The 27,062-nt window shown below is 36.1% G+C and overlaps 1 protein-coding gene across 1 annotated transcript; it reads right to left on the reverse strand.

The window, feature by feature from the left end:
- Positions 1–1,336: 1,336 nt before the first annotated feature.
- Positions 1,337–25,584, reverse strand: LOC121250186 (truncated transcription factor CAULIFLOWER A-like). Its single transcript, XM_041149184.1, has 7 exons — positions 25,067–25,584; positions 9,024–9,102; positions 8,188–8,249; positions 7,816–7,915; positions 4,688–4,729; positions 1,986–2,027; positions 1,337–1,883 (listed from the first exon to the last, which is right to left on the reverse strand). The coding sequence occupies exons 1-7, from the start codon at positions 25,249–25,251 to the stop codon at positions 1,755–1,757; spliced, it is 639 nt and encodes a 212-aa protein (XP_041005118.1). The 5' UTR covers positions 25,252–25,584; the 3' UTR covers positions 1,337–1,754.
- Between the last annotated feature and the right edge of the window lie 1,478 nt (positions 25,585–27,062).

The raw sequence follows: 27,062 nt of genomic DNA on the forward strand, positions 1-27,062 counted from the left end.
GGTTTTCTTGTAAACAAGACTAATGGAAAACTTGCAGAGAAGTAGTAGTACTGAAATTTGTTGTTTGGGTTATGGTGGTGCCTACAGCTCTTCTGCCCAGAGTGGTGATGCGCAAATTGGTGCAAAAAATTGTGGAAAAATGACTTCGATGTCGAGAGAGCTTCGTGAATGTGGGAAAGGAGAGGGAATCGAGAGAGCTTCTGCATCGATCCTGGGCAATTTTGATTTCCTCTGCAATGCATTCCACTATTGGGAAGATTTGGGCTCTATGTTGGAGGTTACCGTTGGTTGCTGTTGTTGGGAGAATAGCGGATACACCTGTGCTAAGATATTCTCTTAATTTAATTAAATTCAGATGCATCTTGAATCGTGAAAGATGATACGATCTCTAGAATAAGGATAGTCTGACTTACTATTGTTTTGTTTTTAAAAAAAAAATCTTAAAAAATTTATTATATTTTTCAAAACTTTTATTGTTTATATTATTTACTTTATTTTATAGCCGCAAGGTTATATGCTGACACAGCATGTAATATCAGTGCGGATGGTTTTTAATTATTTGAAAAAAAAATATTATGAATCTGGTAGGAAGGGATACTGAGGTGATTTTTGGATAGTAAATTGAGATAAAAGTTAAAATTTGAATACAATATTATTAAATATATTTTTTTTAATATTATTATTATTTTTAAATTTAAAAAAGTTGAATTGTTAATATTATATTTATGATAATTTGAAAAAATTGTAATGATAAAATAAAATGAAACACTTTCACAATCAAAACAGGACCTAAGGGCACTGGCATGAAAGCTAATGCATCTTTAAAATTTGAAGAAATGTAGATAAAATGATCTATATTGGCTTCTTCAAAAAGTAAAAATTTGAACTATTGAGTATAGTAATTTTAAATATATCTTCAAATTTGAAGATGTACCATTCATCTTCAAAAGTAATATTGTATTGTAAAAATTATCTCAATTGCTTTGCTTTTCGATTTTTATTTCTCACAATTTTTCACTTTCCTTGAACGTCTTTTCACTTTCATTTTTGTGTTCAATTTTGAAATATGTGAAAGAAGAGTTATTATTATTATTAATTAATATATAATTAGTGTAATTGTAAAATATAAAAAAAATTACAAATATTATTATTAAAAATAATATTATATTATTATTTTGACTAATACAATGTGGGGTTATGGCTAGAATAGTAATAAACAGTAGTGAATAATATTAAATAGTATTAAAAAATAAGTAAATAATAATAATAAAATAATAAATAATAAACACAATTTATCCCTAATTTTTCATCCATAACCAACCACCAGTACTGAACATAGTTAAGTTATATAACATTACAAATTGTATTAATATTATATTCTACATGGACTGTTACATATGATATTACAAGCTAAAGAGAAGGACAGCGGTCCAATAAAGAACCCAAAGATAGGAGCAGATCGGTGGATATGCCAACACTTTTCAGGAGAGTGGAGACATACACATCTAAGGGTCAGCCAAAGTGAACACGCAGTTCTCTATAATAATTATACAATAAAAAGCACTTCTGATATTGTATATAATAATCCGGGAGTACGAGTTGTTAAGGTGCATCGATCGACGAGGCTATGCAGATACATAGAACTTGGCAGGAATAGACAGTCCCAGAAAACATTTTAGTTGTACAAAGCAGCGACACTTTTCTTTTTATGCTTTGCGTCCACCAGCAGCAGGGCAGGGTGTTGTTTTGTTAGGTTAAAACAGATGGAGCATGGCCTCCTGGAGTTGAGGGGTGTAGTCATTGGCATGGGGGTCGGACTCCAGTTCCAGAGCATGGCTTTGGTGGTGATCGTTGGCGTTCTGATCACTCCTCATTGCTGCCATCTGAAGGCCATGACACAAGGAAGAACACGATGCTCATCAGCCATATTACATTAAATGAGTAAAGTACTCTCTGATCAGATTTTCTTTCCTTTTATTACTTACCTCCTCCTCCACTTGAGTCTTCTCTCTTCTCAGATTCTGTTGCTGTTCATCATAGCAGTCGGAAGTTAGAAAAAAGATTATTTCATGATTTCACAGTGAATTACAACGTGCTGTGTGTGAATACTTCTTGCCTTTATTTGATGCCTATATAATTGTATATTTGCATCTTCAAGTTTTCTATGTGGGTCTAGAGTGTTCTCATCTGTGAATAAGATGGCATTATTTGCTGGTTTTATGCTCATCACATGACATCATGGTGATATTTGTTTCAGCAGCATAATGCAGATTACTTTGTGCCTTGAGAAATTTATATATGTATCGGTACACCATAGGCTTAATTTGTACAATGATTGCTACAATATATCAACACAAGCAAATATATTCAAGTTATTAAATGTTATGTTCACTAAGATCTACACTTTTCTCAAAAGATTTGAGTTAAGGACAAGCTACGTGGTATTTTACTTAGAATTTAGTGATCGAATACATGGTACTTGATATTAGTGTCATTTCATTATAAATACTAAAGTTTCTTTGATTTGAATTACAAATTCTACGTAATTGCACTAAATTTAAAAAAATTGTAAATGCAAAAATGTTGTGTATTATTAATCTCATATGTGTACCAAAACAGATTATGAGAAGTTTTGATAATTTTTTTTTTTTTTTTTTTTTTAATGTCGGGAACCTCTCCAAGGCAGGCGGTCCTTCGGACCCACTCCTGCAAAATAAACCCCAGTCCCGTGCGCCGCACCCTCTGAAGGTTTGAGAATATTTGAGAATGTTTTGAGTGTCAAAACGAGACCTTCCGACCTCAGCTTCATGAGTGTCTTGCTTTCATTAGAGCATCCCTCTGAAGGAAATGGGACCTTCCGACTTTACCTTCATAAAATGCAAAGGTTTTCAAGGCCAAAGTTGTGCTCTCTCGACCAACTTTTTTCATGAATGACTTCAACTTCAAAATAGTGCAATCAGTTGCAACCATTCTTACTATTTGTAGGTACAAAATGATCTCTTATAAGTTGACGAGACTCTCAGGCTTCAATGAACATAACGATTGACCAACCCATCAAATTTCCTTTGTTAAGCTACTTCACCATGAGTAAGGTCATTGATGTTTTGAAACTCCACCTTTACGATTTTACAGGGCAATTTTCTATAGTTTTACCAACTCCAAAGAATAGGCTGACCATATCTTGGAAGAGTTTAAGTTTTTTGCAACAATTTGAACTTAGTAGGAAACTGCTATCATATTCAAAATCCCCAACAAAATCAGCAACCCACTTAATCACACCGTTATGATAAGTGTGAGAAGTCGCATGTCCTCCAAACTTGCTTCCAGATCATTAGGTTCAGTGCTATATGTAAATTTTAATGCGAAAAGTCTTTGGATGCTGCTTTGACTGAGACTGCTCCACTATTATAGATCCTGCCACCATGTTTGCCATGAACTCTTTATTGGTTGTTGTTCTAGTCAACTCTAATCAATGTCAACATTTCGTGTGAAAATCCAGGATTTTTATGCGAGTTGGAGTTTTTGGGGATGGAATATACGGACCCTTGGGCTGGGTCTTTTTTTGGGTGGGGTCGGGAATCTTGAAAAGTGCCTTATTAACTTTTGTTGGGGCTGGAATATATAGATGCTACCTGTTCTCCACTGGCATCTCCATCACTAGCGCCCAAATTACTTCCACCACTGAATCAAACCTGTTGCCATGAGAATGACGGAAGATCTGATCTTTACCACATTCAATTTCCCTTCCAACCATATCCCACTTCCTATTTTATTATTATTATTATTATTATTATTATTATTATTATTATTTATTTATTTATTTTTTATGTTGGAGAACCTCTCCAAGGCAGGGCCCTTCAGACCTATTTTTGCAGAGTAAATCCTGGTATCGTGCACCGCACCCTCAAAATTTTTCCTACACAAAACTGGTTAAATCGCTGATTTTTCACCTAAGGTGTGGCCCCGAAGATTATTTGCATTCATGAGGTATTGAAACTTGGACCTTCCAAAACCAAGGCTTTCACCACTTGAGCCAACCCCTTGGAGCTATATCCCACTTCCTCCTCCTATACAGAATATATGTGTACGTACGTGTAAGATCTGAGAGGGGGTTCTCTCTGTCTTTTATCTATGTATGGTCCTAGGCTATTGTAATGGTGGATAAGCTGCTCCATTTTTTATTGTCCTTCACAATGTTTCTGGAATCATTGTCGGATAATAGAACCTATCAGGGAATATCAGGTGCAGCACCCGGCAGTAAATAGATACTACAATTAGATCAGAGTTTGATTCAACTCTATTTGCTTGGCTACTACAATTAGACAACATGATTATACAAGGATAAAACCTTTTGAAGCTTCTTAAGCGAACTAAATCACACAACCTTATTCAAATTGCATACTATTCCGAAGCACTGGAAAAGACAAGCCTAAAAAACCTTTTATAGATCAACTAAATTAATAACACTTTCAAGTTGGGCTGAAACAATAGTTGAGATACATCCCTTCAGTCTTGACTTGAATCCCAATTATAGGTTTCTAGCGATGTTTTCTGAAGGGGTTTGGAACCTTCTCTTAAATAAACCATGAAAACTATGTGAAATTTTGTTCTTATTTGGGACCCCCTTTTACTCGTAAAATGCATCAACCTTCACATCAACAATCAACAAAGAGTCAGAAGGGCATACCTCTTCCTGGAGCGCTTTTAAGCCTTCCATCATTAGCTGTGTCTGTTTAACATTCAAATGGAAGCATTAGTCCACACACTCTGTTTCTTTTTTTTTTTTTTTTAGGAGTAACAAAATTTTACTGAGACAAGTAACAAGGCAAAGCCAAATACACAGGAATATACAAATACCAAACCTAGTTACAAGTGGAGAACTAGAAAAAGAAACAAGAAAATCCTAGATACTACTTCCATTAAAGACAACAGCTGAAGGCCATGAAATAAGAACCCTACCATCACACCATGGATCATGCCAAAAACGAATTATGGAACCATCACCAACCACAAAATTAACCTGTTTTGTGAAAGCATCTTAGCCACTCCTTATATTTTTCCATACCTCCACATCGTAAGTACCTTTTACCTCATTAGAACTCCATCCCCCCTAGAACTCCCGTATTTAGAATCAATCACAACCCTTTACAATTATTCACAATCTTGATGATACCTCCATAACTACTTTCCAATGAGGGTTTTATTAAAGATACTCAACTTTCGAACTCCCAATCCACCACACAACAAAGGAGTATAATCTTATCCCAACTAACCAAATGAAACTTGACTTCCTCCTCAATGCCTCCCCACAAAAAGTCTCAAACTGACTTCTCCAACCGATTTGCCACACCAATTGGAATGGAAAACATAGATAGAAAATATGTAGGAAAAGACAAAATACTTTTAATGAGAGTGATTTTCCCCATTTTGACAAATACAATGTCTTCCAACCCGCCAACCTTCTCTCTACCTTCTCCAACACCCCATTCCAAACCGTGCTGGACTTAAATGTAGCCCCCAAAGGAAGCCCAAGGTATTTTATCGACAAAGAGGAAACCTGACAATCCAAAATACTTGCCAAACTTCTCATATTTCTCACGTGACCCACTAGTACCATCTCGGACTTACCTAGATTTACCTTAAGACCAGATATAGCGTCAAAACAAAGCAGAAGCACTCGCAAAGTCTGCCCATGACTAGGGTTCACATCACAAAACAACATAATATTGCTTAAATGGTTGGCCAGAACTTTAGAGATCATTTTATAAACCACATTAACAAGACTAATGAGGCGAAAATCCTTCACATCAGCAACTTGTACCCTTTTTGGAATAAATGCAATGAAAGTTGCATTTAGACTCTTTTCAAACTAATCAAACACGTATAGTTCATGAAACACCTTTATAATTTCCTCCCTCATGATGTCCCAACGATCCTAAAAGAACGTCATAGTAAAACCATCCAGGCCAAGAGTCTTATCTTTGACCATACCTATAACAACATAAAGAACTTCATTCTCCTCAAAAGGTCGTTCAATCCATTGAGCACTTGAAGGATCACATTAAGGAGCACATTTGCCTTTCCTATGAGAACCTCGTTATGGAGAAGCATGATTGGAGGTCAACATTGGATGGTTTAACATTCGACATTATTAATCCACACTTTTTATCATACACATAGCTAGCTTGTAAATGGAATAGAAAGACAAATATTCTCAGGTTCCTTTGATAGGATATTAAAGAATCTCAATAAATTTCTCTAAAATATGTGAAAAGGCAAATATTCTTTAGTATCGACGGATAAAAAAAAAAAAACTCAAGAACTGAAAATATTCTGTTTTTCTCCAAATTCATAATGTATCCCATTAGTTAGGGCGTCTAATTATTGTGTACCAAAAAAAGTTAAAAAGTATTGAGAACAAATTATCAAAGCACACAAAAACTTCTTGGGCGGAATGATATTTTGCTAACTAGGATTTAAAAGCTAAAATAGAATCCCAGGTCATCTACACTGGCAACAACACAATTATTCTTCAGCTATGGCATGGAGTGACATAGTGGATATAAATTCTGAGTAATATGAGGGTGGGTATCTAATTCAGTTATTTCAGAAGATATTGCCATACACAGAAAGTTACCACGGAGATGAGATGTCACTTATGTGCTAGGATTCTGGCTATGGGCCTCAAAAAATGAGTTAAAAGCGGCATAGAAGTTCAGGAAATAGAAAGCAGTGGCTGCTTCTAAAGCGGAAGTGTGAATAAGTGGAAAACCCATGGGAACCGTTTATCCATAGAGTTGTAGAAGACATTGGTATGAGTACGAAAATGTTCACAAAAAACCATGAAGATTTTCTTCTTTTCCTTCTCCCTTTTTTCCCCTTCTTTATTCATAGAAAATGATTAGTGTTTTTAAAGCCCAACCTTGCTTATAGGAAGGATATGCCATTAGATCTAAGGCCATTCCCAAGAAAGTTATATCAGTTAGTTAATGGGATCACACGGGAAAATTGCTCTGCAGTTTCAAGAGTATCAAAGTAGATGGCATAAGCAGTGTCTGCAGGACTCTTGGCTCTCTGCTCTTTTCCTTTATTATTTTTCACTTCCAGAGTTTAGCAAAAGTAAAATAACTGCACCAGAAGACCACACATCACAACTTCAGTATGGTCTGACAAGCTGTGAAGAAATGTGTTTGATATGCATTTGAGTAGTGAGGTATTCTGTGAATAGTAGTGAAAAAGTAATGATGTAATATTGAATAGTAGTGAATAGTAATGAAAAGTAATAATAAAATAATGAATAGTAGTGAGCTATTTTGAGAATACCCTCAGTACCCAAACTAAGCAAAAAATGAATGGTAGTTAATATACACAGGCCATTCTCACCAATCAAAAAATGAATGTAGAGGTCACACAATTCTTCAGCCATGATATAGTATGAGGCTTAGAGTGTTTTAATTCCTTGATTCTTATTTAATTCTCTAAGGAATATTTCACTGCTATCAGTCCCATATTTTGACTGGTTTTTCAGTATTCTCCATTTAGGAACCGTTTATGCACTTCCAAACCAAGATTCCATGATTATCTATGACATGCTCGAAAACTTTTGAAGATCAGATCAATTTGTCTATTATCTACTTCTGCATATGAGAACACAATCTTAGAACAAATCTAATTTCTATCTGCTTTGCTTTCATGTGTTGACTACTGATCGAATGACACCTCAGGGCTACAACTAATCACTGATCACGGCTTTAACTAAACTTCGATATTTCAACCTCAAAAAAGAAGAAAAGCAGGCAGCTTGTAAGAATTAACCTTTTTGAATCTTGTTTGCCTCAATATCATATCCAGTTCTTTCTCGAGCTGTGTAAGTTCTATCATGTTCTTCTCTTCGATGTTTTGCTCTTCAAGGTACCTGCCAAAAGCACAAAAATAAATGCAAATTAGCTGGTTCATTGAGGCAAATTTACTGGGGCCCCAAAGATGCTATGTTAATAAGGAGCTATAGTTTGTACTATTAACAACGGATCATATAGTTCAGGAAAATATCATGTAAAAGGGGAAACTGGTCTCCAAGATGTTACCTATGAACCATGTAAAAGATGAATCTGCAGTTTTCCCTGTTACATGAGTTATTTATTTCCACTGTGCCAATTGCAGCACGTGTAAGGACCATAAAGATGCTACCTTTGTATCATTTGTTGCGGGCCAGTGTCCATCTGTTGACCTGGGAAGCCAGCATCATACCTCTGAATGATAAGCAAACCGTAAGAGACAAATTTTATACCAGTAAGAAAGATAGATTAGCAATCTATTTTTTTAGGCTTCGGAGCGAGAAATTGTCATTATGATCTTCCTTTCAGTATTGAAAAGGCCGTGTTTCCTTTCCTCATCCCAATCTATTAGGTTTTATCCAGAGCGCTGTCCTCCACTCGGGCATTACAATCAGTCTTTCAGGAAAACAAACATGATAGCATTGATTTAGAATCTTGTTAGTGTGGAAAAATAAATGCGAACGACTCGTGATAGAGAGAGAGACATAATCGCTAACCCTGCTTGGGGAAAGGATCAAGTTTCAGTGACCTCGTTTCTTTTCTTCATGACCCCAATTAAATAGCAAAGAAACTGCAGGTGACATAAAACTATCGAGAAAAAAAATCTGCAGAAATAATCGTCACTGTTGTGGCATTTGTTTGATATTAAGATCAAACAGCCTCTGATCTGTTTGTAACTGACACCAAACTCACTGGATACATCATTCTTGCAAAGCGTCAGTGTTCTTTCATCATCAGAATCTCAATTTAACACAATTTTTTATGGAAAAAAGGATCAATTGAGTTGCTAATTCAGGATTTCCATGGGTTAACATATGAAATAGCAGCTGTTGCACGAAGTCAAAGGCCGAAATTCTACTTTTCTTGGCCGAAATTGGAAACCCTTAAAAACATGGAGTAGATTATGGCTACTATCTGTTCTTCTGTCAAAATACTGATGGAGCTGGAAACTAGAAAATTATGACTAACCTTTCCTTTCTCAGCACTCTGGCGGACAGCAATTTCTTCTTCTACATGTATCCTATACCGCTCCAGGATTTTTCCAATACTGCAGCACAAGGAAAACGTAATTGCTAATGTTATTGCTTCTCATATCAATCAAACTTCAATAGAACAAAAAATTCAAATAAAGCAATAAATATAATTATGCAAAGCGGGGTCATATTATGTGTTATTTGGAAAAGAAATTTTTTTTACAGAGATATATTGAACCAATCATTTCTTTCAAAGAAAAATAGGACTCATCTGAATGTTTTTTGCCAATGAGTTCATAGAGCATTGAACCCAAACTGTAGCAACAAAACTTGCACATAACAATGAATACAAACACGCAAGTGGCCATTGTAGAATGGGCTGTCCTTGTGCTGAGATATGGTTAACTTGGGTAACACGAGTGCATCAGCAGTCAATTCATGCCCGCTTGATAATTGCTTTTACACTACGAAACGGCTTTCCTTAAATGGCACCAGAACGAAGCAGAGTAGGCTTGAAGATAATTGCTTTTTTTAAAAGCCAGGGACTACTGAATTCTGATACGAGGCAGTTCTTTTGAACTTTGCATTTGCTAGATTAAATCCATTTCACAACTCGTACAAAGCTGAAGAGTGGAGACCATTTCATGTTTTATCTTTCGGTTCAAATCGATCTACTCAACCTAATTCCTTTGATTGAAACAGGGTAGGCCACTATTTCATAGCCAAGACACTCTATTTCAAATTTACTTCATTGTTGAGTTCATTAAAAGCGTCCCTTTCATCTCCATTGAAAGGGAAGTACCTACTAAAATCTTACCACTTTCTTGGGTTACTTTTTGTATAGGTTTCCTTGCCTTTTATAAAAATGGGTTCGACAATGTTAGGAAGAAGTGAAGCAGAAGCTGATGCCAGACAGAAAAAATTGAGCTGATGCCAGACAGAAAATTGAAAAAAGAAAAGGAAGGTTATCTCCCTTGATTATTTTTTAAGCAAAAGGAAAAAGACATCTAATGAAACATTAGATTGGCCTGGTTTGCTTTAGGGTGCACATTACAACTTTACATGGTTTAGGATGAAGATTACCAAAGAAATGGTAGTTTGGAGAGGTAAAGTGTGGTTTCTGATTATGTGCTTTCTTTTTTTAGGATTGTCCCAAATAGGTTAAATGAAATATAGACAAGGTGTATGCCTAAAGTTTATAAAAGGAATAAGCTCTGTTTTTTTTTTTTTAACTTTGCAGTGGTAAGTTACACATGCACCTACTAGTTTCAACTCACGATACAATGCTCTGCCTAAAGTTTTAAAAGGGAATAAGTTCTGTTTTTATTTTTTAACTTTGCAGTGGTAAGTTACACATGCACCTACTAGTTTCAACTCATGATACAATGCTCCACATGTTCTTATGGGATAAGTAAGTTTTATTTATTTTGTTTTGTTTTATGTCGGGGAACCTCTCCAAGGCAGGGCCCTTCGGACCCACCCTTGCAGAGTAAATTCTGATCTCGTGCACCACATCCTCGAAAGTTTTTCTATACAGAATTGGTTAAATAACTGGCTTTTCACCAGGAGGTGTGGTCTCAAAAGATTGTTTGCATCCATGAGGTGTTGAACTTTGGACCTCGAAGGGAGTGGTATCCCAAGACCAAGGCCTTCACCACTTGGGCCAACCCCTTTGGGTTAGTAAGTTTTATTTAGATTGGCCTAGTTTGTTGACTCTAAAAAACTATTTGGGACAATCCTAAAAAAAGAATACACATAATCAGAAACCACACTTTACCTCTCCAAACTACCATTTCTACCATTTCTTTGGTAGTCTTCATCCTAAACTACTGATGAATGCATATTGCAAGCTCGTATTTGGAATGCATATTGCAAAAAAAAGTGGTAGCTCAAGGATATAAAGTGTGATTTCCTTCAAAATCATTATCTTAGGCAATCTTTTGGACAAAAATACATGGAAAAACCTTGGTCTTAAAACAAATCAATGAGAATAGAAAGGAAGTACGTTCACCAAGAATTCAGAAGATTTTTTTTAAAAAAAAATAAAATAAAAAGAAAACTGCATGATATTATACCAATGGAGTTGACCGAAAATACTTTATAAAAGTAACACCACTTTACAAAAATACCCTCTTAAAAAAGGTGTTTTCAATAATAGTTCTTAAATTAGGACTCACTCTAAAGTACAACTAAAACAGTGTCAAGTGCAAACTCCTTAAAAAGTGTGTCCTATGGGGATGCTACTAACAATATTATGAACCCCTAAGTAGTCATTTTTATGTATTTGGGTTAAGTCTAACTAAAAGAAGATTCGCCCAGATCTTTTAGATCAATTGGTAACACCTTGGTTTTTCACTAAGAGAACCAAGGATCGAATCTCCTCTCCCCATGTATAAAAAAAAAAAAACTCTTTGACTTTGGTTTGATTAGTGGCTTCTAAAGTGGCATCATGCCAACCAAAAACCATTCAAGTTAACTATCCGCCTAAATTAATGCAATTGTTAATGCAATTACTGCAAGCAGTAGTTCTAGATTCATTAACTCAGATATAAGGGTTTTCTATCTCTCTTTTCAAGTGGACTTGTTCCTTGCAACTTGATAGTCATAATCTTAGGAGCTCGCGCATTTTAATAATAACAATTCAGTTCTTACATAGTTGTCGAACTTCAAGCAAGTGCTTTTTACAGTAGTTTAAGGAATGCCAAGTCTCAATTCAAATTAGTTGGAGTTCCTTAGTATTAGGGTTCATAATGTTGGGGAACTACTAAGAAATGTAATTATAAAAATTTAGAAAATAAAACAATTAAATCTCAAACCTTATGTTTAGATAGTTTCTACTGCTTCGGACAATGATTTCCATTTGTCCATATACAAACACAATAAAAGAAGGAACAATCCCTCTTAATTGGTAGACAAATTTCCATTTTCGATCATGCAGTCCTTTTAGCAAGATGACCAAGTTTAAATGAAGTTAATTCAACTCTAGATCAGACCTGCCACCAGAAGAAAAGGTTAATACGTTCGTAATGCAATATGAAAATTGCACGCATCTGTATTAGAGCCCTAAGCATAACAATACAGCATGCTCATTCTTTGGAAACAAGAACTTAGATGATTTGACTCTAGTTTCACATGAGATTTATTATAGATAGGAAGCTAAACCAGGTAATTCCTTACTATCTTCCTCTATCTTAATCTAGCTGCTGCTGAAGTTAAGATCGATTTAATGCGGAAGTTTTCATTTTGTTCAGAAATCTCTTATCTACTTAAACCACTAGACACGTTTTTATTATTATTATTGTTATTTTCCTAAACACTACGAGTTTTAAAAGCACAACCTCATTCAATCCCCCATTTTTAATATTTTTTTTATCGATAATCAAGGTATTTTATTCATAAGAGTAGTCAAAGCCCAAGTATACATGGAGTATATATGAAAAATATCTAACTAGAGTTTACAGCTGATAGTAAAAATTAATTTTATTGAAAAGATACTTCTAGAGACTTGAACCAATGCCCTCCCTTCCCTGACCACTAGGCTAGGCATACCCCTTAATACCCCATTTTTAATATTTTAGGACAGATTCCGGGCTATTTGACTCGATTGAGGACCAGAATTTATCATATTTTAATATTTGAAATTCTTCTATTAACAATTGAATACATTTAGGGTTTCAGTAAGGTAAAGTAATTTTCAGATTATTTGTCCACTATTATGATTCTTCCTATTGGGTAGGTATAACTTATATACATACACACATATATATACATACATATATACATATCTACATATATACATACATACATACATATAGAGTATATATATATACATATATGTATATATATGATAGAATCAACAACCAAACACAATTCATCTCAAATCAATCATTGATGTGACCCGTTACTTTTTCAACTTCTCATAAAAAAGTTAAACTTATTTTAACCTACTTTATATATTTCAACCTAAAAAGTTAAACCTATGATCTCAACCTAAAAAAAATAAACACATCTCAATAGGATCTACAAAATACTACTATTCACAATACAACTTATCTCAACATCCAAACGTAGCTTTGTCTACGTAGGAAAGTTATACATAGTGGACTAAAAGTCATTGGCATTGTAATTTAAGGATTCTTTGATATATAATGTAGTTCTTAAACTGCAAATGAATAGCTATCGTCAAATAAGAATTGGCACCTTCTTATGCATCTTCAAGTAGATATATACATATGTATAATACGAGGTACTTTCAAGGTTACAAGGTTACTTTTACTTTATAAACAAAGTTAAAATACAAGTAAATGACGTAAATGCTAATCCCTTCCCATCAACGAGGTATGTACACGTGGGGTATAGAATGGATTACGTAAAGAGAAATGCTAATCCATTCCCATTCACTTTTGTTTAGATCTCACTTTAATTCAGGCTCCCTTATCAAATATCAATACGGACCTTCTTACTATGGGATCTTAATGCAGCAAATGCCTAAAAATAGCCCAACTGACTACTTCAGTAACGGCCTTCGAGTGGCCCTTTTCTTGATCTTATGGCCAAGAAGCTATATATTGAGTTGGACCAATTCGTCGGCTCAATTTCTTGATCTGTTTTTCTACTTTGTAACAGTTGGCTCAATAGGCTCCCACCCTCCTATTGTATGTTGGAATTCGGTAGTAATATTAGGCTTCTGACAAAATAATTGCAACTCCACCGAATTAAATTAGATGGTGAGGATATAAAAGTTTTTAACACATTTTCAAATCGTTTAAAGTCTCTTTCTCAAGCCCTTCCTCCGCCACAATATATACCATTAGCCCTCGTATAACCACTAATTTTGACGGACTACATAGTGGCAATGTTGGTCTCTATTATGGAAACAACAGATGATGCTATTGGAGCCATTACATTCAAATCCGACGTCCTCATCGAGCAATTCTATCAGAGGCGGCACAATTCAAGTCATCCCAAATTTTTTTTATTTTGATTGGCTCTATATCATCTGATCTCATTTATAACAACTTAAGGGAGACCCAAATAACACATTAGCCCATACTCTTAAAAAGGGTTTGTCTATGATAAAATTATAGCCCTGAATTATTATAAAAAGTAAGAACTTCTCCTTCTTAAGAAAGATGGTCTCATTCACCACATATACTCACTCAATACACACGGATCTTCCTCGATTTGGCCTCCTTAGACTATTTTAATCATTTATAGTTGCTTTGTGACAATTTATTACAAAAGTACTATTTATTTATTTTTTATTGGCATTGGATGTCCGGAAACAACGTCTCCACTAATCTGAGGTTGCACAGGCTCTCGGTAAGGACATTTTTTGCAAGTGTACTCTAGGTAATTCAAGGAAAAAATTCCTCAGCATGATGGACCCTAGAGATTATTTGCACTCAGTGGAATTCAAACCTTGGATCTTTGAGGGAGCATACCACCAAGACCAAAGCCTTTACCACTTAAGCCAACTCCTAAGAGTTTACAAAGTGCTGTTTATAGCAATCCACAATTGGATTTGCTTAAAATTTGGCCTTGTTATGATCACCTCTTGTATCAAGATAAGAACATGAGACTGGGTCAACGTAGTTGTTGCCATTTCCCAAACTATATATATATATATATATATATACATTTTCTTGCTTTGTAATAGCTAAATTGAGGTGGTATTTGGGGCCCTCTCCTTTATCATTTGTGACTTTACATATTATTAATATATCATCATTTGCTAAAAGGAAAAGTTGGCTCCCTCTCTAGCTCATATTGTATCAGGTTGTTATAAGAAATGACATTTGTCTATATCAAGTAGGAATAGGATATCCACTCGTTCCATAACTAATTCATTTAGGGCAGCTATCTTAGTTGGTTAGTTGGTCTCATTACCCTTCGACTTCTAGCTTTTAGACAAGTAAGTACATTGCTTTCGTTTTTAGGGGAGAACGAAACGGGGCATAAGTAGTTTTAATTGCTATTGGTAGTTCACCCGCAAGGGGAACATCACTAGCTAGTTATTGAGGTGTTTGACAGTCAGTTGTTGGTTAGCTTATTTACACTATAAGGGGTTGTAGCTAAAAGTAGTCTCAATAGCTTTCCATTTCCTATACCTAATAGTAATTACTCACTGCCTCCCACTCATCGAGTCCTCATCTCATCCAAGCCCAACATTGCCTTGCTTGATCAATGCCTCATCGTGGTTTTGCAAAAGTAAGAGGCAACAATGGGGTGTTTTGAGGTAAATCGAGAGTAGAAGATGACCATCTTGTATAAATTATAATGGAGGATATTAAGTTCGATTTTTATTGAGAAAGTTAGAGGAAAATCAGGAGGTGCAAATTCTGGATCAGCTATATATTGTTATTTCCTATATGCAGTTTTGACTTTGCTTTATTTAGAAGGATAAATCCCTGACTTATAAGAAAACTTGAGGAGCCGCTTGCTATATTTGGAGTCTGATATGCAGATTATAGGAAATAGATAGCTATCCTCCATTAATTTGTTTTTCCAATATGTTATACAGATTCAGTCTATCTTAACTTTATATATATATATATATATATATATATATTAGAAGAAGACATCTTGTAATATTTTCAATTCAATCAATACGAATGCATTGGTAACCATATTGGTTCCAACACCAGATATTTTCTTCTTGTTATGGTATCAGAGCAAGAGCTTTGAATCTCTCTGTTCTAACAATCCTAACATCTCATCTTCATCTCAAAAACTTCCTTCTTACCAACCCTCATTATGGCCGAACCTCACCAACCTGAAGATGAATTTCAATCCCTATTTCCTACATCATGGGGAGAGTCCTGGACTTGTTTTAGTCGCAACCATTAACCCCTCATAATTATCATGCTTGGAGTAGAGCTATGTATGTAGCTCTCTCAGCCAAAAATAAATTAGGCTTCATCAATGGCACCATCAAAAGGCCTACTGATATAGATGCCAAATACCCACTGTGGCAGAGATGCAACCATATGATCCTATCTTGGATCACCAACAGTCTCTTACCTGAAATTGGGGGATACATCATGTGGTCAGACTCGGCATTAACAGTATGGGATGAGCTCAAGAAAAGGTTTGCAAGGTCAAGCAATAACAGAATTTTCATGCTTGAATAGCAGCTGTCGACAACTAAATAAGAAAAACATCCGGCAAGTATCTATTTTTCAAAGTTGAAATACATCTGGGAAGAGATAATGAGGTATGAAGAACCTTCAAATGCTCGGCAATGGATTGTGGGGCTGTTTCGGTGCTGAACAAAAAGAGAGAAGACAGATTATGCAATTCCTTATGGGATTGGATGACACTCACGCAAACTTAAGAAACTAGATTCTATTGAAGGACCCGCTGCCCTCACTAGATGATGTGTTCAATCTTGTCCTACAAGGAGAGGCGAATCATGAGATTAATAACCCGATCCAAAATGTTTCGAAATCTGCAGCAATGGTAGTCAACAGTGACAGACCTCAGAACCATAAGGGAAATGCCAAGCAGACAAAAGGAAACTACACGGGATGGGGTCCTAAGGAGCGAGCACCATGCACGAAATGTGGGAGAACAAATCATACCGTGGAAACTTGTTGGAAAATCTATGGATACCCTCCAAACCACAAACTGTATAAGCCAAGAACTGGAGGCGTAAATCAGCAGAAGATGGCCAACAATGCATCCTCAGATGAAGGCTCGGGGGTGACAAATCTAAACATCTTGCCAGACGAGATACATCAGCTCATAGCTCTTTTGTAGTGCCAAAATTCCACTCCATCTAGCAGCAACTCAGAAAATCAAGGTATAAATTTACCAAAACATAACGGTAAGCTTCTTGTTGCTTTATCTATTTCCTTGAAACATTATTTGAGTTGCACAGACAATATCACCAATAGAAGTGTATGGATTCTCGATAGTGGGGCAACTGATCACATTAGAGGATCTCTTGAGCTCATCACATAGAAAAAGTCTTTGGAAAATGTCTCGGTTAATCTACCCAATGGCACTACGGCACTAGTTTCACATGTAGGGACTATCATCATTTCATCTGCTCTCATTTTAAAGAATGTCCTATACGTTCCTAATTTCCATTACAATCTCATTTCTACAAGTCAAATTAGCCGAGACCTAAACACTTGTTTCATTTTCTTGGCTAAACAATGCTTTATTCAGGAGCTGGACACTTAGAGGACAATTGTAATTGCTAGAGACAAGGGCTCTATCTTTTAGAGAATAATCAGCTCGGGGACAAGCTGCCATCTCACCAACCCATGGCCAACTCATCCTCTGTTTTGACACCAGAATTGTGGCATTTACATTTGGGACACCCTTTCGATCAACGCCTCAATTTATTCCATAGTATAGAGCCTAATATCCCTTCTTTTGTTGACAAGCATCAATGTGAGACTTCTCATATGGCAAAACAGACTTGTGTGTCTTTTCCAAAGAGTCAAAAATTTGTCGATGCACCTTTTGATCTAACACACATGGATATTTGGGGCCCTTTCTCCGTTAGTTCACTCAATGGTGCTCATTATTTTCTAACAATTGTTGATGACCACAGTAGAATGACATGGATTTACCTCATGCGTTCTAAAGGCCAAACAAGACAAATCATACAAAGTTTATTCAATTTTGTTGAAAATCAATTTCAATGCAAGATTAAAGGAATAAGATCTGATCAAGAAAAAGAATTTCAAATGATCGAATTGTTTGCTTCAAAAGCGGTAGCTCACCAACAAAGTTGCATCTATACTCCCCAACAAAAGAAAACACCTACACTTGTTGAATGTAGCAAGAGCTCTTAGATTTCAAGCCAATTTATCCTTAAAATTTTGGGGAGAATGTGTTGTCACAGCAGCCTATTTAATAAATCGAATCCTTTCTCCAAACCTCCAAAACCGATCCCCATATCAAATCATTTTTTTCTAAAATCCCTTCATATTCTCACCTAAAGACTCTAGGATGTCTATGCTATGCATCAAACCTCAATCCACACTGATCCAAGGGCACGTAGATGCTTGTTCATACGATACCCTAATGGCATTAAAGGTTACAAACTCTTTGACTTGAAGACTCAAGAAATCTTCATTAGTCGTGATATAATCTTCTATGAAACCACCTTTCTCTTCTTAAACACAAATCAGCTACCCTCACTCTTACAAACACCTCCTCTTAAGACTTGATGACCTGCCTGTAATACCAAACCCCATCTCAGAATATTATGAGTCTACATTAGTAGCACCTGCTCAAACCAGCCACGACACCACCACTGAAACTTACCCACCCACTGAGCATTCCCATCCTAGTGACACATCCTAGCTAGAGCTACACTTACCTACACCGACACTCATTGACCTTGAGCTGAGAAGATCCACTAGACAAAGAAGGCAACCTGGCTATCTCCAGGATTTCCATTGCCGACTTGTTACCTCTCTAGCAATGCCACATGGTTCTTCTGTTGTATAGCAAATGGATGACAGTAAATCTCATTCCCTTTCCTCTGTCCTCAATTATGATAACATGTCCCCGGCTCACCATAGCTTCAGCTTAGCCATCACCATGGAACCCGAGCCCACCTCATTTGTCACAGCCAGCCAACATTCTCATTGGCAAATGGTTATGCAGAATGAACTCAGAGCCCTTGAAGAAAATGACACTTGGGAATTGACTACACTACCAAAAGGCAAAAGGGTCGTGGGATGCAAATGGATGTTCAAAACAAAATACAAAGCAGATGGTACCATTGAAAGGCACAAGGCACGCCTCGTAGCAAACGGATATACACAGAAGGAAGGGGAGGATTACTTCAAGACTTTTTCCCCGGTAGCAAAAATGCCTACTGTCCGCTGCCTCTTGGCCACTGCTACCTCTAAAGGTTGGTCCATCTACCATCTCTACGTCAATAATGCTTTCCTCTATAGTGATTTAGAAAAATAAGTCTACATGTCATTACCACCGGGATATGGTAGAGGGGGAGAATCGTGTATGCAAGCTGAAAAAGTCCCTCTATGGTTTGAAACAAGCTTCAAGGCAATGAAATCACTAGTTAACTTCGGTCATCACCAAAATTGGGTTCACACAATCCAAAGCCGACTATTCACTGAAAGGACAAACACATCTTTCACTGTCATGATTGTTTATGTTGATGACATGGTGATAGGAGGAGACAATGAGACCGAGATTCAACGCTTGAAAAAGTATCTTGAAAAACACTTCAAATTGACAGACCTTGGGAAGTTGAAATTTTTCCTGGGGATAGAGATAACCTGCTGTTCAAAAGGGATTTCCATATGCCAAAGAAAATACATATTAGAAATCTTACAAGATTGTGGGTTAATTGGAGCAAACTCCGTTTAATTTTCAATTGAACAAAATTTGAAGATTAATGAGGAGGAAGGACCCGAACTTGTTTATCAAAAAGAGTACAGAAGATTAATTGGCCGATTGCTATATTTAATGATCACACGCCCAGATATTTCTTACACTGTGCAAGTCTTGAGTCACTTTCTAAACTAACTAAAAGTGACTCACTGGAAAGCAGCCCTTAGAGTTGTAAGATACATAAAAGGATCTCCATCACAAGGTTTATTTTATCCAGATAACAAACCACTGCAGTTAGTAGCTTTCTGTGATCCCGACTGGGGAGCATGCTCAGAGACAAGGAGATCAATCGTTGGATTTTGCATTTTTCTGGAAGATGCTTTGGTCTCTTGGAAATAAAAAATACAAAGAACGGTATCTCGATCATCAACGGAAGCCGAATATCGCTCAATAGCATTACCACATGTGAATTGGTTTGGTTTCGGAGCCTATCACAAGACCTTGGTATAACTCTCAACCAACCTGTTCAATTATTCTGCGACAATCAAGCTGCCATCCATATTGCATCCAATCCAATTTATCATGGAAGAACGAAGCATATTGAGATTGACTGCCACATTATTCGGGATAGAATTCAAGAAGGTTTATTGAAACCATTTCACATTTCTACAAATTTACAAGTTGCTGATATTTTAACAAAGGCAATCAGATTTAGACAGTTTCATCATGTACTAAACAAGATGGGAATCCATTCTATAGCTTCTCCACCTTGAAGGGGAGTGTTGAGAAGGCTAGAGGAAAATCAGGAGGCACAAATTGTGGATCAACTGCATATTGTTGTTCCCTATATGTAGTTTTGACTTTGCTTTATTTGGAAGGACAAGCCCTTGACTTACAAGAAAACTAGAGGAGCCGCTTGCTGTATTTGGAGTCTGATATGCAGATTATAGGAAATAGATAGTTGTCCTCTATTAATTTGTTTTTCCAATATGTTGTACAGATTCAATCTATCTTAACTTTGTATATATATATTAGAAGAAGACATCTTGTAATATTTTCAATTCAATCAATACGAATGCATTGGTAACCATATTGGTTCCAGCACCAAATATTTTCTTCTTGTTAATTTTATCGACATGTGATATTTTGTTCATAGTGGGCATGACAGGGCTATGTGCTACCTTATTTGTTTGATGAGATTGGAATGGTGGAGTCTAGCATATTTACCATTTTCCATTGATACTTGATAATTTAATATAGTCTTTTATTAGATTAGTGCATGATAGGGAAGTGGAAATGGTCTCTCCATTCTATAATCTACTGTGCTCTTGAGATTAAGAGCAAATGGTGAGGACAAAATTTGATGGATCCCCTCCTAGAAGTGGAGGTTTGAGGTTAGAACTCTATAACATTCATTCCGTCCATTAACGGGTGTTCCCTTTCCATGAAAAAACATCTAGCATAACAAGTCTCTCTTGAGTGTGGCTTTCTTTCATAAGAAAGTCCTCATAATGATGAATTGTCATTATCTGTACTAAAAGAGCTAGAAAACTTTTGTTCTTCTAAAACTTAATTGTGAAGTAGTTAGAACCAGTTTGAGGTGACCATGAGGCTTTGGAAGCACATAAGAAGAGGCTGTGATAATATTTTAGAAAACCCCGCTTTGAGGTGAATGGTGGATCCAAAATCAAATCTTGGCATGATATAGGGTGTCACAACATGGCACGCAACTAAACTTAATTAGAATTTCATGGTATACCAAGAATGAAAGAATTGTCAGTTGCAAACCTCTTAGTTCTATCTAGTGGTACTCCCCAATAAAAAGCATAGTCATTAGAAATGCCCAACTTTGGAAAGTTGACGCTTTTTCTGAGTTTTTTAGTCTAGTGTACTTTACTCATATGAGGGAGAATTGAAGACAAGATTTCTTAGTGCCACTTTAAGAGAGGAAAATTCACCATTCACTCTTTTTACCAAGCCAAGAATACATGTAAGACGCCTCTAAAGGCAATCTTCTTTGTATAGAGGGCTTACTTGAAAAAGATTCTCACAATAGACAACTTAAGCAAAGGCCGAATCATTGTGATTGATTGGTGTTGTATATTCACAAAGAGTTGAAAGCCCATTAATCATCTACCACTTCATTGTGAGATTTCAAGGACCTTGTGGAATGGATTCTTTGCTCGGGTGGGACAAGCTTGGGTGACATCGAGAAGGATGATTGATCTCCTAACCTTTTGGAAAGGCCTCAAGGCAATTCTCATACTATAGCAATATGGAATATGCTCTTAATATACCAATGATAAGTATACTTGGAGGGAGAAGAACGAAAAAAGCTTTGAAGATCATAAGTGGTTAATGAATGAGTTTAGAAATTTATTTTTCAATATTTTACTTCATTGGTTGGTAGCAATTTATTTTAATAGTATGAATTTTCATGGATTTTTTGTATACTAAACTAGCACGCATAGGCAATGCTCTTGTATATGTCCCGTACACTTGGACTTTTGTCTATTCTTATGATCAATAAAATTTTGCTTACCAATCAAAGAAAATCTCCTAGTTCTTCAAGGATCCTGAAAGAGTTATTTTCTAACCACATACTCTTGGTAAAGAGGACAATTGAAATATCTAGTGAGTTTAGCGCACATAGCAAAATTGCCATCTAAATGAAGAGGTCCATATACACTTGCCGCCTAGACTTTATCCTCGGGGGGAGGAAGCGAAAAGGGTGCCAATTGAACTGGGTATGGTTCTGGTCGAGCTAGTTGACGACATAGAAAGAATTCTCTCGATTTGGGTGAATATGTCAACTTAACACATTTTGTGTGGCTCCATGTCACGATTACAAGAAAGCCTAAGCCACATTTGGGGTAATGCCACAAAATAACTAGTCTATGTTACAATTGAAGCCTTATAGAATCATAAAAAATAGTAAGAATTTCTCATTTTCAAACAATGTGGAATTACATTCACCAACCTCCTATACTTAATCTGAGATGTTACAATCTCTCATCTGAAATTCGAGCATCTTTGTCAAGCCATTCCATTATAGATGTCGTGGCTAAAGTTTAACTCTACTAACTAGAATTGGCATTAGTACCATTACAACTCATTATTTGAGTCATGAACAACCTATCAATCATTGCATCCACTTGATCTCAACCATTCCTGATCATTAGGTTCAAAGTTCAATCAACATGGGATCTTTCTATTCTCAATCTTCCACAGTATATCTTGATTGCTTTGATCAGGACTATAAATTTTTTTATATCTCCCAACTTTAATACATTTTTTTTATTGGCACGGGAACAACGTCTCAACTAATCCCGATGGTGCACAGGCTCTCGGCAATGAGTTTTCCGTAAGTACATCTCCGATAATTCGAGGAAAAAATCTCCTAGTTCAATGGCCCCTACAAATCGTTTGCACTCAAAGAGATTTGAACCTTAGACCTAAAGAGAGAGCATACCCCCAAGCCCAATGTCTTTACCACTTAAGCCAACCCTCATGGGTTTTCTCTCTCCTTGAATTCTTAAAAATCCCTAAATATGAAACCTAAAATTGGGTGTATCTTCCTCTTATGTAAGTTAAAAAAAAAAAAAAATCATTTCATAAAATACTCAAAACAATCATATGCTTTGATCACTAGAATATATCTTCAATCACTAGAAAAGTAAGGTGCCGCCTAAAAATTATTTTCTTTTATTGGACAGCAATTCTTGCGAAAATATTGACTATGGACAATTTGAGAAAGCGTGGACTCATCATGATGGATTGATGTCATATGTGTAAAAAAAATGGTGAGTCAGTGGATCATGTTTTACTTCACTATAAAGTGGCAAAGATGTTATGGGTAGAGATTTTTAACAGGATTGGAATTACATGGGTGATGCCTAAGAGGATCGTAGATTTGTTCGCTTGTTGGCAAAGGATTTGGGGCAATCCCCATATTACATATCTATGAAAAATGATTCCTTTATATATTATGTGGTGTTTTTGGATGAAGGGAATGGTCGAAACTTTGAAGATAGGGAACGTTCTCCGGATGAGTAGAAGTTTATTCTTCTATACTTTATTTCTTTGGGTTTCTTGCCAATATTTTTAATGGAGCCAACTTTCCTAATTCTCGTGTATCGCTTTCTAACTCCTAACTTGTAATTTAGATATTTGTTGTTTATATACTTCATGTGTAGACTATACCTATTTACTAGTTTCAATGAGGTTTTACATTACTCATAAAAAATTATATATTTTTGTGGAAAAAATAATAATAATGCGCAAAAAAACTAATTGAAATCCATGTAAGAAGTTATAAATTCTCATTTATGGTGACAATAGCCTTATTTTTATAGAGAACTGCCATAAGCGGGCCTTAGTTTTTTGTCACACATCCCAAGATTTAGCCAAATTTAGGCCGAGAGTTAAAAAATGACAAAGCCTACGTAGTTACAAATAAAAAGCCCAGGCTTAAAACCTAAAAGGCAATGCACTCTTCTGGTGAGTGGAGAGATACGTCTAAGTTCTAACTTGCATCATGTGTCTAGGGGAAAAGACGACAACTCCACGACAGGAACAACCTTTACAGGCTGACAGCTGACAACCGATGTATAGAAAAAAGGAAAATACATACGAATGAATTACACTTCTTTAGCAATAATTTGGACTATTTACGATAGACTCACGAACTCTGTAAATTTTGAGCTTATAAGCCTTATATATTATTAGAATTTCAATCTATCTGGAGTTATAAACTTTTATTCATTGATAAATTATAAACGTATTTGATAATTCGAATTTTATAATTATACCCTCTACTCCATCCTCACGAGAAAAGAAATGCGATTAGAATATTGACCCCCAAATTTACAATTATGAAATAGTCATTTCATTGAAAAGCAAATTATAAGCCCCAAAAGGGAAAAATGGCATCCAAGTAAATAATTTTAGCATACAAAAGTTTAACAGAGTTTGTGTTCAACAAGGCAAGGCCAAGGACAGTAAGAAGGCTACATAATAAATCCACAAATTACATGCTGATTGGCATAGCCACATAAAATAAATTACACTAAACCAAGTACAACAATTGTATTCCAACCACAGTACTAGGCACTCCAGCATGTTCACGACAAGAGACTGGGACACGTTTTCCCAAAAAATTGACGTAGTCTCCAATCAAGCACAAACAGTTCCAGGCATATAGCATACGACCTCACGCTGATCCATCTACGAGACTACGACACCATGGCAGCCAGTAGGCTGCATGACAATAAAGGCAGGCCTAGATATTTCCGAAGGGAATGGAGTAAAAATCATATATATTTATACTCAGATTGAAAAGGCTTCGGTGTGCGTGTCACACGGTAGCAGGGCTTAACAATAAATTGATATTTTAATGAAACAACAACATTGGACGGTGCGCGAAATCAAACAGGGCAACCGAGCGATTAGACCAATCGACATCTTCCAGAGTAACTAGGGTTTGGTTATGCAACTAGCACGGAACACGTGTGAAGATTTGGAGAAAAAGAATATCTTGGGTGCTAAGATATTTTATACGCATCCGAATCTCGAAGCAAGCAAAGATATTTAGGAACCGGAAAGCAAGAACACAGCACAGAGACAACTGATTTGAAAGCGAGTATAAGCTCAAAGATTAGGAAGTCGTTTCGTTTGAAAGGGAGTGTATTTGAAAGTTCAAGAAACACCAACCTCTCAGCACTAGAGAACTCGTAGAGCCTCCCTCGGTCGGAGAATATCATCAGCGCGACCTCCACGTCGCATAGCACGGCGAGTTCGCGAGCCTTCTTCATCAGCCCGCCCTTCCGCTTCGAGAACGTCACTTGCCGGCTCGTCTTGTCCTCGATTCGTTTCATCTGCACTTTTCCCCTTCCCATTTCCTCTCTTCTGGTGTCTAACCTCCAAACCCTAACCCTAGCAGGATCCTTCCGGACGACAATCGAATCGAGATCAATAAACGGGGTCTTTTCGGCTATCAATTCGGGAAACAAAGAGCCAGTTACAACTTAACAGAGAGTGCTTTTAGTGGGAGGGAATTAAAGATCTTCAGGTTATCGAATCCAGTACTCCTTACCGATGGTGAACCCAGTGATTCCAAGTGGTGTTCCTGATTGACAAGTGGCGCTCTTCGATTTGTAGTTCCCTTTCCATACAATCGAGCGCAGGGTAAGATCTTTTGGGACGCATCACGGCGATACCAAGGGTTCTCACACGTGTGAACGGAGGGAGGTAAGAGCTTGTCATGGTTTGGCTTTGTTCTTCCTAATCCTTGGACTATGAGATATCCTCGATAATTACTAACAATTTCCCCCTTTCTTTCCTCCTCCGTGTTTTTTGTATAAGTAGCAGCAGCTATAACCGCATTCGTGGACCACCCGAGTGGAGACAAAATATTAAAGAATTAAAAGAATTATATCGCTAGGTCCATAGTGTTCCACGTGGAAATATTTTTTCCGCGTGTCGACGATCTAAGTCTATACGGGATTGGCTAGCGATTGAGGTTAGAGACAGGTGTCCGAAAAAGGACATACCATGGAAACATCAGGGGCTCTTGTTGACCGGATTTCTGTACAGCACCAAGAGAAGCATAGCCAGCGGGTTTGTGCACGGGCTATGATTTAACTGAAGAAGTGTACGGATGAGGGTAAATGTATTTATTTATTTATTTGTTTTTTAATATTTTTTTATACAGTTTTAAATATTTTTAAAAAATAAAAAAATATCAATTCATTAATATTTATTTTCTTAATTATTAAATAAAATAAAATTAAAAAATCAATCTGATATTTTTATAGTAATATGGATGTCCGTGGAGCTCAATCATTCATTAAAAAAAGTCAAGATAAGACTAGAGAAGTCCCATCATCCATTTTTATGCTAAGCAAAGCAACACATTATGTTAAGTCAACTCCCTTCTTCTCCTTTATAAGTTTCCATTCTTATTAATAAAAAAAAAAAAAAAAAAAGTTTCCATTCAAACAGGAATTATAACTTTTCTTTCTCGGTTTAGAAGGTGCGTCTCGAATCCTTTTTTCGAATAAGTAATTATTTATTAATAAAATAAATAAAAAATATAAGAATTTGTCTCCTTAACTAACATAATAATAATAATAATAATAATAATAATAATAATAATAATTATATTTTAAGTTTTTATAATTGTTCTAATCTCAAATTTAATAGTTTGTACCATACAATGTAATGTACATAAAGGAACTATCGAAATCGGCTATTTCGAAACTGGTGAGAAAATAGGTCGAATGACAGTTCAAATTAATAGAAATTGACAGTCAGTTCGATTTTGATGTGAACCGTGTTCAAGTCAATAAATCAATCGATAATATATATATTTTTTATTCTTTTATAAAATGATGATTAATTTAAGTGAGTTAAATTTTGTCATTTTACAACTATGTTTTAGAAAAAATAATAATAAAAACAACCATCCCTCTTTGGAACGGACATTCTGTTTTTGGGGGTTTAATGCACCCCAATAAAGTCAGGCCCTCAGATATCTATAACTCCATATCATGAGACTTATCACATTAGATAAAAACCCACGTAAGTGAAGGAAAATATAGCTCAGGAGCTCATATGTTTTGTATCTGGGGCTGTGAACTCGTGAGCCTCGTGGCAAGAATCTAGACCGCCGCTGGACACCAAATTCTGTCACCGTCACAACTGGACA

Source organism: Juglans microcarpa x Juglans regia, chromosome 2D, assembly GCF_004785595.1.
Source record: "Juglans microcarpa x Juglans regia isolate MS1-56 chromosome 2D, Jm3101_v1.0, whole genome shotgun sequence".
In the NCBI taxonomy this organism is placed as follows: Eukaryota; Viridiplantae; Streptophyta; class Magnoliopsida; order Fagales; family Juglandaceae; genus Juglans; species Juglans microcarpa x Juglans regia.

Coding starts and splice junctions, on each gene's coding strand:
- LOC121250186 (XM_041149184.1), bottom strand. CDS start 25,251: ATGGGAAGGGGAAAAGTGCAGATGAAACGAATCGAGGACAAGACGAGC. Junction 4,730..7,815: donor GGCAAACAAGATTCAAAAAG/GTTAATTCTTAC, acceptor AATGTTAAACAG/ACACAGCTAATGATGGAAGG. Junction 1,884..1,985: donor AGACTCAAGTGGAGGAGGAG/GTAAGTAATAAA, acceptor CATGGCCTTCAG/ATGGCAGCAATGAGGAGTGA.